Raw genomic sequence first — 13,428 nt, 5'->3', positions numbered from 1 at the left:
TCTGAAGTTTGGTTAAGCAGGGACACAAGCGAAAGAGAGACAGTGTAATACATACTTGCATTCCACCAGTTAGTATCAATAGCAAATGAACAAGAGGGCTAGTAAGGACAGACATTACAACCAATGTTGGCTTGTTTTCTTTAAAACATCTGAGGGTCAGTACTGTACCAATACCTATGGGGGGGGGGGGGAGCATAGCAACAAATCAACGCTCAAATAATATTTCTTCTACAGAAGGAAATGCTTAGCTGTCACTTGGCATTTTGTAGGAGTACAGCCAATGTTGTAAACTTAACATTGTGACATTAGTGACTTATTTTAAGCTCCCAAAATGTGGAACAATTGGATTCAACTGAAATTAAATAAAAATATGCATTTTGAGAAGCATGCATTCTGACTTTGCCTACCTTAGCAAGTGTACCTTCAACACAATAACCGGCAATAATGACGCCATTTCTCTTATCAGTGCACCAGCTTTCAAACAATTCCCTGGACAAACCACTTTGCATCATACCAGGAGAAGCCATCACCACACTTGGACCAATGTCATCAAAATGATCCATACTCTTCAAAAAGAAAATGGCATTGTAGAAAATGAAGTATCGTCAATTATCACAAAATCTCTGTTACTCAATACACTGATTTATCAGTGCACTACTGTTTTAAAGATACATCACATTTGCATAAAAATGAGAAAATAAACATTATTGTATCAGATTTCATTGAATGAATGTTTTGTCAATTTTCTCTCCAGCCACCATTACAACTTCCTGAAGCAGATTGCCTATGGATAATTTGTGATTTATGTTCCGACTAAGAAATGTGCTGACAATGCCTAAACATTTTCACCTACAATCAGCCCGATTAACTTGAAGCTAAAAAATGGAAAATGATTTAATCAGCTGATTCAGCTCATCTCTGAGCTGAACTGAGGCTATGGGCTGCAGCTAATGGGCTCCTGGACTGGCCGTGTCTGTGGACTCACATTCATAAACTTCAGTTCTGAATGCTATTTGGTTACTGTATTGTTTGCACAAATTGTTTTCTTCTCTCTCTGCACACTGTGTGTTTGATGTTTTTCTTAAAAAATTGGTTTCTTTGTTTTGTGGCTGCCTGTAAGAAAATGAATCTCAAGGTTGTATATAGTATACATACTTTGATAATAAACGTACTTGGAGAAAAGCAGTCATCTTTGTCACTGATAGTTGGCGTTACATTGCATCAGCAGGTGGACTAAACTAGGTGAGAGTAGCCAGCGGGTCTCATTCCCTGATGAGACAGAGACATGCCTGTGCTAACATGTGAAGTCAACTCCAGCGGACTGGGCGGATGAGATCAACAGTAAGACCCAACTACCAGGAAAGCAGTCCAGCAATGCTCCATGGACAGCTAAGTGCATGACGAGGCACAGAAGTCGTCATGATTATCCAATTCAACCAGGGAAAACACTAGTTGTAACATCTACTCATCCCACTAGACCCAGGCCTCTAAGGTCGAAAGTGGAACTGCCCCAGTGCAACGGCTTTTCTACTTTAAAAACTCTCCCACACAGGTTTCTGTCATCGTCGAATATGACAGAGAACCACCAGTTGTACTAGCAGTGTTCTAATTTGTTCTGTCTTTCATTCTAATGCATAATCTGTCACTCAGTTAAATTGTGGCTCATCTTTTTTTAAATACTTTTTGAACTATTTCCATGTAACTTCGGCTAATTGGGGCAGCTGTTTTATTGGGCCAAAATGTACTGGTCCTGGTGTGACCTAATTAATCAGCATCCACTATATTTTAAAAAGGACATACTGCATTATTGAGAATTCCCATATATGTCAGCTGAATTCAGTTTGCAATAATCCTCTTACCTTCAGGTTGCTGATGTGTTTGAAGACGAAAGGATTATTAATACTGATTTGTTTTCGAATTTTTTCATTCATGGCATTGACGTAGGTTTGATATACAGCCATACATTTTTTTGCCAGGGATGAGGCGTAGTAGATGGGGATGTCATGTAGTTCAGGATGATTCTGCCAATATTCATCTATTATGTGTAAGTAAAATAATAGTAAGTTTTCCATTTTTATTGCATCTTTCAATTCAGTACAGCACAGGAACAGCAAACACGAGGAAATCTGCAGATACTGGAATTTCAAGCAACACACATCAAAGTTGCTGGTGAACGCAGCAGGCTAGGCAGCATCTCTAGTAAGAGGTACAGTCGACGTTTCGGAGGGTCTGTACCTCTCTGAAATGTCGACTATACCTCTTCCTAGAGATGCTGCGTTCACCCGCAACTTTTGTGTGTGTTGCAGCACAGGAACAGGCCTTCCAGCCCACAATGCCTGCGACAACCACCACACCAATTTTAACCAACCCCATCCATCTGCATGTGGTTTATTGCCATTTTATCTCCATTGCCTGTCTGTATTTGTGCCTATCTTGTTGGTTTCACTGCCTGTTACACCACTGGCATTTAGGGCAGCAAAATGTGCCTTCCTAAATGGCTCTTAAACGTTGTTATCGTATCTGCTTCCACCCTCTTCTCTCGCATGTTTCAGACATATCCATTCCTCTATTTCGTACTGGCTATAACAATAGGAAGGAGCAAAGTCCTGAAAGGCTTTGAGCACGTGGTTGGTAATTTTTGATGTATGACATTGGAAAACCAAGTGCCACCACAGAACAACAGGGTCAGGTAACAATATAGAAGGATAAGCTCACACTTAGTGGAGAATGGACCCTGGGCAGAAGAGCATTGGAATAATCATATCAGGTGACAAAGTTATAAACAAGCATTTCAAGATGGTTGGGGAATGTTAGGAATGAAGGTGGGTAATGCAATGCTAATAAAAGCACCCAGACTACATGCTGGAGGGGATATCGGGTCAGAAGTTTAGTTCAAAATCAAAAAGGACACTACAGCTGTCAAAGATCCCAGTTCGACTTGAGAAAGCAGTTATTCAGTATTAATTATACAACAAAAGGCCACAGAAAGGCAAAGAAGAAAAGATGAAGCATCGTCAGTCATGCATGCTCTATATGACTGTGATTTAAGTTTTTACTGTACAGTTCCAGCTTCACCGAGCTTCAAAAGAGCAAGTAGTGAGCACAGCTGCTCTTCTAGTATTTAACCCTGAATCACAATATTGCACCATTAAGCAAGAAGTGAAATATTCAACTTTATTTGACTTATCCATACCCTTTCGCACCTAATCAGCATTTAAGTAGTATTTGTAAAATAGACTGGCAGAAAGGATCAACCAAAGGATTCTCATGATAAAGTAAATATCTGAACACAAGAGATTCTGTAGATGCTGGAAAACCAGAGTAACACACACAAAATACTGAAGGAACTCAGCAGGTCGGGTAGCATCCAAGGAGGGGAATAAACAGTCGACGCTTCAAGCTGAGACACTTCATCAAATATCTGAAAAGTATTTTTGCTAGCAAAGACCATCTTCATTTAATGCAGAATTAAGCATCATTTGCTCAAACAGGAGAGTTGAACATTTCTCTAATCTTTGCAATTTAGAATTATTATTGATAAATGCTATGATTATAGCTCCCCCTAAATGTTTTCATCTACTTTTTATATGAATTTACTAACAAAAAATAAGAAGAGGCATAAATTACAAATCTGCTTTTACACCCACCTAATATCAGTAGCAGCTCTTGGGCCCGGCCTAGAGCAAAGACAGGGATGAGGCAGCGTCCTCCGCGGTTCACAATATCATGTACGGTATTACAGAATCGAGCTTCACGCTCCTCACGTTTCTCATGAATATGTGTACCATAAGTGGATTCCTGTATAAAGTTGGAAATACCAGTGTTGAAAATATAATGACCATGAAGTATGAAGGACTGAATCAGCAGGAAGCTCTTTGGCCTTTGTTGCCATGTTCAATTATTTACCTCAGAGCTACTTTCTAGCACAAACCCCGTATTATTCAACAAGCAAATCGCCACATCTCTCCTAGGTAAAGAATTCCAAAGACTTGTTATCCTTGGTAAGTTGATTAGCTGTTGTAAATAGCCCATAGAGGTAGAATTTGGGGGAAGCTGCTGAATGCTGACCATTAATTTTGAGACTTTTGACCTCTACTTTTAGAGATGAAAACATTAAGAAGTTTGAGCAAGCTAATTGTCCTCTCAAGCCACCTCCAAAAGACCATAAGAGCTGATTCAATCCTCCTTATCATTTCTTTCCTGTTCTCTCCCTACACCTTTTGACTCCTTTGCAGTTCAAATGTCTGTCAATCTTCATATTCAATGATGTCATCCTCACAACTCTCCAGAGTAAAGAATTCCAAAGAGTCATGACCCTGGAGGAAGAAAATCCTCCATATTTGTCTTAAATGGTGGTGGTGGTTTGGGGGGGGAGGGGGGGGGAGTGTCATTCTTATTCAGAAACTATGCCTTTCATTCTAGACACATCTACCATGGGAAACAATCTCTCACCATCCACCCTGCGGATCCTGCTCTAATAAGATCATCTTTCATTCCTTTAAACTTCAGTGTGCACTAGTCCAAACTGTTCAGACATCTCTTTAGTCAATTCAGAAATTAATGTGGTGAACCTACCCTACACTGCCTCAAATGCAAGTTTATCCTTCCTTAAAAATGGAGACCAAGACTGTGTATACAACCTCAGGTGGAGCTTCACTCACTAGGGCTTCACTTCATTCACTACAACCATTAGACATCTTTGTAGTGCAATGATGACCTTGGGAATCATTTAATTGTGACTTAATGAGCCAAACATTCCTGTTAATGACATGCACTTTTATAGATGTGCTAAAGACAGATGCCAACAGTTTCAAATCTCTGGAACTTTCCCTGAGCATCACCATGTAGTGAACTGGCTGTTTTTTAACAATAAACTTACTACAGATATTCAGGGTCATAATTAATAGTCCAATCATCTTTTGTAATCAAATGATTGGCAACCAGGTGTGATTTTAAGAAATCCTGCTGTTTTATGGAACTTCAGAGGTAAAACCTGATGGTGCTGGTTATTTAGCAGAACCTGAGACAACAGGATACCGTAATTTATATAAACTGAATAATGTTTTCCATGCATCAAGTATTTTCTTTCTCTTAACAAATCTACACACAACTCAATCGCCAGAAGTTCTAGAAAAAATGGCACTGAGCTCTGGCATCTATCAGGGACCCCTAGGTGTGCGTCAGTGACATCAGAGTCTGAGGCCTAGTGTTCCAGGTCTTGTCACTGGCAAGTCTTAGATCGATACCGAAGATCAAAGCATGAAGGTCAATCAGAAATCTGAAAGTCAAGACCTGATGGCAGGAGCCTGCCTGCAGATCCTCTTGAGTAGCTGAAGGCCCAGTGTCTGCAAATCCACAAGTCTGCTGGAGGCTAAAGGCCAAAGAGAGCCTGTCCTGGGACTAGGGGACTGCGAATATGCACAGTGGGTGGGAGGGAGGAATGGGGCTTGCTTTGCCATTGTTGCTTTCTCGCTTGGTATGTTCCGTTTTATGTTCTTTGCCGTTTTGCCAAGCTATGATGGCACTGGATTATGTGGCACATTTTCGGACTACTACCAGCACATCCTTGGGTACGTTGGTTGTTGATGCAAACAAGGCATTTCACTCCATGTTTTAATGTACATCTGAATCTAAAATTTGATAAAGTGCTTGCTGATTTTAGATTTCATTTTGATAGTTTGATTTTAAAATTTGGAGTAATCATTTGCCATAATATTTCACATTCAAGTACACACATTTCAGTGCCGGTGACATCATTACAATTCCCTGAATGACATAAAGTAACTTACTATAATAAGTATATCAGGTCTGACACTGGGAATTTCAGCTGCCATTAAATGCCTGTCCTCTTGTCTGGAAAAATCTCCAGTATACAAAATCTGCAACAGAACAACTGAGATAAGCATAAAGATCACAAAGTCGAAAGTAATTGAGAATGAGAAAAAATTCCTTCTGCATATTATTTGCTAAAAACACTTAAGAAATTAACAATAGATGGGCTCTACTTTAACACACACTGAAAATTCCAGTGTTCCATGGAAAGTTCTAAAATAAAGACGTTGATATACAGTAACTGAGTTCAGTTTTGTACAATGCATTTTAGTATTAGTGGTATCACTATAAAGCCTCACACTAAATTTATGAATATCCATAACTTTCAGACAAAATATTCTGATCCACATCATTATACTTTCTATCAGTTCAGCATTTGCTGTCATAGGCCTACTATTTTCCATCACTATTATACAATCAGTTTAAACACAGCACTTTAACCTGTGAAAACGCAGAAAATCATTAATTATATATAAATGATCAAGTGTTGAAAGATTACTGTAGGAGTGATAGGTCATCATTATACCTGTTTCTTTACAGCAGTGGTTCCCAGAGTGGGTGACCTGGGGTCGGTGAGACTTTCTAAGAGGACGATAAAGATAAAGGGAGCAGTGGGGGAAGTGCTTGGTAGCAATAGGGGCAGCTGAGGGATTACAGGCTTAATTTAAGAAACAAATTACTTATTTATAAACATTCTATTCTCAGTGCCTTATAATTGATTACAATGATCACATAATCACCTCATCTCTTAGAATTTGCTCGAAGTGTGTTATAGTTGTTGAAATGCAATATGATTTCATCTGAATTTGGCATATCATGAGAAATCTGAACTGAAAAATCAGTCCTGGCTCGCCCATTATTGCCATTCACTACAGTAGTATAGTGTTAACTAATACCATTCCTATACTCTAATAATCACATGGTGTGTTAGGGTATGGTGTTCAATGGTGGGAAGTTCAGAATCTGCCCTTTTGAATGGTCTTCGCAGCATTTGAAGGCTCCTTGAACATTTGAAGAAAATATACACTAATAAAGCAAACAAGAACTTGGCTTATTTTCAATCACTTTGTAGAAACTCTGAGAAATGGAAAACATTTCAAAACATGTTTGCCAGTAACTCCCAACAAAATAGTGATGGTTTGTGTGCTTCATATAACATTTCATTGCTCATTGCTAAATCTGGAAAGCCCCTTACAATTGGAACAGAATTGATTCTGCCAGCAGTAAGGACGGTTCTAAGTACAGGTTTGATTGTCACCAGACTAAAAATTAACGTGATTCCACTCAGCCTTAACTCTGTTCAAAGATGAGTAGATGAAATGTCTGAGATTATGCAACATACTTAGCACAATAGAATTTGCTCTACAGTTCGATGGGTCAACTTTGACAGGCATGAATCTTTGCTTCTTAGTTATGCTCCATAAGACCATAACGTATAGGAACAGAATTAGGCCATTTGGCCCATCGTCATCATGGCTGATGATCCAATTTTCCTCTCAGCCCCAATCTCCTGCCTTCTCCCTTATCCCTTCATGTTCACTTCATACAAGATGAAAGCATGGCTCAGAGTTATTATTTCCAAAGGGACTAGAAACAAATATGAAGGGGGAATCAATAGTTGATGTTGTTGAACAATTTTTCAAAGAGGACATTTCGCTCATCAACATTCTTGCTTGTGTAACAGATGGAAAAAGACAAGGTGCCACCGTGGGGTTAATGTCTTCTTGAAAAAGCTGTACTTAACATATTTACCAATCACTGTGTAACTCACAGAAAACATCTTGTCACAAAAAACCTATGTGATCAGTTGCACAAACCATTAAATACTGTTATCATAGTGGTAAATAAAATCAAGTTCCCTGCTCTCAATTCTCGACTATTTCAAGAGCTTTGTTTTGTGAATGATGAACAGTCTGAATGGTTGTTGCAAACATAAGTCATATGGCTCTCAAATGGAAACTGCCAGAGATGATTTTTATGTGATTTTTGAAACTGTGATAAAATTCTTTGAAGACTCAAATGCTGCATTCAGTAATCAATTCGAGAATGTTAGGCATGGCACTACTAATTTCGCCTGCCAGTGGTGTAGTGGCATCCACACCGGACTTTGAGTAGAATGGTCCTGGAATGGAATCCGGCCAGCTCCTTGCAGCCACACTGGCTTGAGCATCGAGCTAGCAACTCATCCTCATGAAAAACAAATACAAAAGAAACTGCAAGGTTGCCACCCAATCTGCCCCGGGGCAAAGCCCTCCCAATTATTGAGCACATCTTCATGAAATATTGCTGTAGAAAAGCAGCAGCGATCATCAAAGATCCTCATCACCCAGGCCTTGCTCTTTTCTTGCAGCTGCCATCGGGTAGAAGGTACAAGAGCCTCAAAACTCGTACCACCCAGTTCAAGAACAGTTAGTACCTCTCAACCATCAGGCTCCTGAACAAAGGGGGATAACTACACTCATTCTATTGCTGGTGTTCCCACAACTGATGGTCTCACTTCAAGGACTCTTTATCTTGTTATTTCATGCTCTCGTTATTTATTGCTATTTGTTTATATTTGTATTTGCATAGTTTGTTGTTTATTGATCCTGTTTACAGTTACTGTTCTATAGATTTGTTAAGTATGCCCGCAATATTAAGAATCTCATGGCTGTATGCGGTGACATATATGTACTCTGATAATAAATTTTACTTTGACATTGCAATGATGTGAATCTTATCAAATCAAATTAGTCATCTGCACATTTCTGTGCAAGTTAACCCAAAAGAAAGAATACCAGATGATGACCTTCAAGTATACTGTGCCCTTCTGGGTGTGCTGCATAGACATGTCAGACAGGTTCCAGAATCTTCTCTCGATTCAAATTCCAGATTGGGTAATAATTCCATTCTTGAACACTCGTATTGAGAAATTAACAGAAAGAATGGAGGAAGAACTGATCTCCTCACAAAATGACTTTGAGCTGAAGCCGAGAGTCTAAAAATTATATCAAGAAAGAAATCTCTGAACGCTACCTTGCAGTGTGGAAGAAGGTCAATATGTTCCTTATTGCCCTTCCAACATCACTTTTAGTGGAGCGCAGTTTCAGTGCAGTTGCTCAACCTCTTTCAAAGCAATGAAACAGACAGCATATTACTGAGCATGAGGACCTGAGACTTCCTAGTGACATCAGCCTGATGTTGAGAAGCTGATATCACTGCACCAAGCCCATCCATTTAACTGAAAGACGAAAAAGCAATGAGGTAGTGAATAGTTGGATCCAGAACTGACTTGCCCACAGAGGCAAAGAGTGGTTGTAGACGGGTCATATTCTGCATGGTGGCCGGTGACCAGTGGTGTGCCTCAGGGATCTGTTCTGGGACTCCTACTCTTTGTGATTTTTATAAATGACCTGGATGAGGAAGTGGAGGGATGGTTTAGTAAATCTGCTGATAACACAAAGGTTGGAGGTGTTGTGGATAGTGTGGAGGGCTGTCAAAGGTTACAACGGAACAGTGATAGGATGTAAAACTGGGCTGAGAAGTGGCAGATGGAGTTCAACCTAGATAAGTGCGAGGTGGTTCATTTTGGTAGGTCAAATATGATGGCAGAATATAGTATTAATGGTAAGACTCTTGGCAGTGTGGAGGATCAGAGGGATCTTGAGGTCCAAGTCCGTAGGACACTCAAAGCTGCTACGCAGGTTGACTCTGTGGTTAAGAAGGTATATGGTGCATTGGCCTTCATCAATTGTTGGATTGAGTTGAAGAGCCAAGAGGTAATGTTGCAGCTCTATAGGACCCTGGTCAGACCTCACTTGGAGTACTGTGCTCAATTCTGGTTGTGTCACTACAGGATGGACGTGGAAACCAGAGAAAGGGTACAAAGGAGATTTACAAGGATGTTGCCTGGATTGGGGAGCATGCCTTATGAGAATAGGTTGAGTGAACTTGGCCTTTTCTCCTTGGAGCAACGGAGAATGAGAGGTGACCTGATAGAGGTGTATAAGATAATGAGAGGCATTGATCGTATGGATAGTCAGAGGCTTTTCCCCTGGGCTGAAATGGCTAGCACGAGAGGGCATAGTTTTAAGGTGCTTGGAAATAGGTACTGATGAGATGTCAGGGTTAAGTTTTTTTATGTAGAGAGTGGTGAGTGCATGGAATGGGCTGCCGTTGGCGGTGGTGGAGGCGGAAACAATAGGGTATTTTAAGAGACTCCTGGATGGCTACGTGGAGCTTAGAAAAATAGAGGGCTATGGGTAAAGCCTAGGTAGTTCTAAGGTAGGGACATGTTGGGCACAGCTTTTTGGGCCGAAGGGCCTGTATTGTGCTGTATGCTTTCTGTGTTCTATGTTTCTACTAATGTACAATCTAAAATATTTGATGTATTTATTTTTACTATAATTAACTACAGAAATAATTTTATTTGTAGCTCTAAATAGATTTGAATTTTTTTTTACAATTATTTGCCAATTCTTTGAATTTGCTGTTCCTATTTTCTTTTACTGTGCATGGTAAATCAAAATTCTTCATAGTTTTTAAGTGAAGGGCCAAAAGGGAGAGGGTGGCACTGGGAATGTGGTCTGGGAATCAAGGGGGCGGTAACCTAAAACAATTTGGGAACCATTGCTTTAGAGTATTTCTGTAATTTATCACTTGTGTATACGTGTATTTTTACATACCTTCACCCCAGCTATTTCAATCATGAACATGGCTGCTCCAAGGACATGGCCTGCATGGTAACACCAAAATTTGATACCTGCCACATCCTTCACCTCGTGAAAGTTGATTGTTTCAATCTTATCCATGCTTTCTTCTAGATCTGATTCTGTGTAAAGCATATCATCTGCAGAGATATTACTTAATGACAAAAAAAAATGTTAATCATAAATGTGTCCACTGTGATATCAAGCGCTCACATAAATCAAAGCATTAAAGGGGAGTTAAGAAAAGTTTTCTCACCCAGAGGGTGGAAGGGTGATAAGCATAAAACCTCATCACATTTAAAAAGTACTTAAATGTGCAGGACCATGGACCTGTATAATTATTGGATAATTACTTATGCACACGGCTAAATTGCCTCCTCCTGAATGTAAATTTTCTATGAATATTTGAAGTGAAACATAGTGAACTTAATGAATCCTGAGGCCTGAAAGTGCCTGCATTACATGACATCCAAATCCATGGTAGGGGCGCCACAACAGCATAGTGCTTAGCCCGACACTATTACAGCCTAGGACGTTCCAGGGTTCAGAGTTCAATTCGGGACTCTTCTGTAAGGAGTCTGTATGTCCTCCCTGTGGAATGCATAGGTTTTCTCTGTCCCCTCCAGTTGCCTCCCACAGTCCAAAGACCTACTGGCAAGCTAATTAGTCACTGTAAATTCTCCTGATATTTAGGTTAGGATTAATCACGTTTGTTGGCATCACTTGAAGAGCCAGAAGGGCCTACTCCACACTGTATCACGAAATAAAATAAAATCACACTGCTGGTTGTACAGATTCATTCAAATTTCAGAGCAAATAAGACAATTAGACATCAACTGAAAATTGGAAATGAGAGAGATACAAGATTCAGCAAATACTGGCATCACGAATAACAAAATGCTGACAGAACTCAGCGGATCAGGAAGCATGGGTGTGGATGTTTCAGGTTGTGAACTTACATCAGAGCAGCACGACTAACTTAGCAGGAGAAAAATAGATGGTTTCTCTCACCTGACTTTGACGTAATCGGACAGCAGCCAGCGATATATTGCTTTTGTAGCATGTGTCATAAAGGTTCTGCCTTTAAAGCTTGTTTTTTGCAGAAACCATGGAAGTGCACCACAGTGATCTAAATGGAAACTAATAAATGACCATGTTAACAACAGAAAGGTTAATTGTACATAAATATTGTTGGATCAGTATTTAGTCTTTGCAAACAAAAGCCATTGCTGTAAAACATGACCCAAGCTATTCACTTATTTTAACAACAGTATTTATTTTAACAACAGTATGTCTTCCTTGTTGCTCGCATCACTAAAACTCCATCCCTTAACTGTTTAGAATATAGATGGTAAAATATTTCTAATGGCACGTACATGTCAAACCAATATAATTGAAGGTGCAAACACAATATAACTGAAGATGCAGATACAAGATAGAGAAAGATGATTGGTCCATCTAGTCTGTTTCATCCAGCATAAAACCGTGCATATTAAATACTTACCTCAAACCAAATGATTTCTACACAGAAACTTGTTAAATAGCAGAGAAAATAAATTCTGGAATATTCTCCTGTGGATGATGGAAGTAGCCAAGGTGTACCTAACTTATATGAACGGCTCTTTTACTCTCTTTTCAAAGGAATTACCATCTCAGCCAGAAACAGATTCACCTTTCTTGTAAGGCGAAGATAATTAATCTACTTTGACACTGCTACAAGATGGAGGCACACAGTCACAGTGGCTTCAAGTTCACCACATCAGGCAAGCGTTCTACGATATAGCCGAAAGGAATTTCTGAATATCATGTGTATTAAGAGCTCTCAGCTCACTCTCACGGAACACATGATGTTACAGAGGGGCAAGCCTGGACAGCAGCCCCAGTTGAGAGATGCTGGCAAACAGCACAACCAGAGGAGGCAGAAGTGTGTTAAGCGAGCCAGGATCTGTGTTAGGCTAAAAGCTGCACCTTCAAGCCTCCATTTCCAAGCACCTTCCTTGCAAACACCCGATTGATTGCTAATAAAATGGATGAAATTCAGATTGAGACTTACCACGCAAAGGAATTTACTCGACCACTGTGTAATGATCTTCACTGTAATCTGGCTGGATTATAATGTGCCCGATGCAGCTACTGAGCTAGCAGGCCACACAGCCTAACAGGCCAACAGAACGCAAGATTCTGGTAAGAATCAGGCAGTGGTTGATGCATTTATGCCAACAATGCCTGGTGCATGAACTCTGTCATCAATGATAGTCACTACTGTCCCAACCTGGAATATCTCACACTAAAGTGCAGGCTTTTCCATCCACCAAGAGAATTCACAGTTGTTTACATCACAGCGGTCCATATTCCAGCACAAGGCAACATCAAATTAGATATTATTAATAAGCAACTGTCTGCCCACTCTCAGGGTGCCTTCATTGTAGCCAGTGATTCCAATCAAGCCACCTTAAGACAGTATTCCCTAAATTTTGCTGGAATGTAAAATGCCCCCAAAGGGGCAACAATACAATGGACTAGATTTACACCAATTTTGTGGGGGCATACAGGGCTTATTCATGCCCTCACCTGGAATTGTCCGACCACCTGCCTTTATTTCTAACCCCAGCCTAAAGACTAGTGATAAGGAACACAAAAGCAATTACCAAGTCGGTGACAGTACGGCCTGAGGAAGCTGTCTCTCAACTTCAGGACTGTTTCAAGTGCACACACTGGAACCTGCTTGCATGTCAAGCAACACATCATTTGGGAACTGAATCAGAGGTCGGGCACTATATCAAACACACCAGGGGTTCCCACCCTGGGGTCCACAGACCCCTTGCTTAATGGTATTAGTCTGTGGTGTAAGAAAGGCTGGAAACCCCTGGTGTAACAAAATCACCAGCAATAAAGACATTTGTGTATT

General features: G+C 40.2%; 1 protein-coding gene across 2 annotated transcripts in view; it reads right to left on the bottom strand.

Annotated features, from left to right (window-relative positions):
* Positions 1 to 13,428, bottom strand: part of cpsf3 (cleavage and polyadenylation specific factor 3) — a 49,431-nt gene that overhangs the window by 24,690 nt on the left and 11,313 nt on the right. For both annotated transcript variants that reach the window (XM_072251202.1, XM_072251203.1), the window contains exons 4-9: positions 11,532 to 11,660; positions 10,497 to 10,674; positions 5,790 to 5,879; positions 3,648 to 3,798; positions 1,860 to 2,035; positions 408 to 566 (exon numbers count right to left, since the gene is read on the bottom strand). In XM_072251202.1, the coding sequence (XP_072107303.1) occupies positions 408 to 566; positions 1,860 to 2,035; positions 3,648 to 3,798; positions 5,790 to 5,879; positions 10,497 to 10,674; positions 11,532 to 11,660 (883 nt within the window). The remainder of the gene's footprint in view (positions 1 to 407; positions 567 to 1,859; positions 2,036 to 3,647; positions 3,799 to 5,789; positions 5,880 to 10,496; positions 10,675 to 11,531; positions 11,661 to 13,428) is intronic.

This window comes from Mobula birostris, chromosome 2 (genome assembly GCF_030028105.1).
Source record: "Mobula birostris isolate sMobBir1 chromosome 2, sMobBir1.hap1, whole genome shotgun sequence".
Lineage (NCBI taxonomy): Eukaryota > Metazoa > Chordata > Chondrichthyes > Myliobatiformes > Myliobatidae > Mobula > Mobula birostris.
Note: the sequence above shows the minus strand (reverse complement) of the source record. Positions and strands in the feature narration are given on the sequence as shown.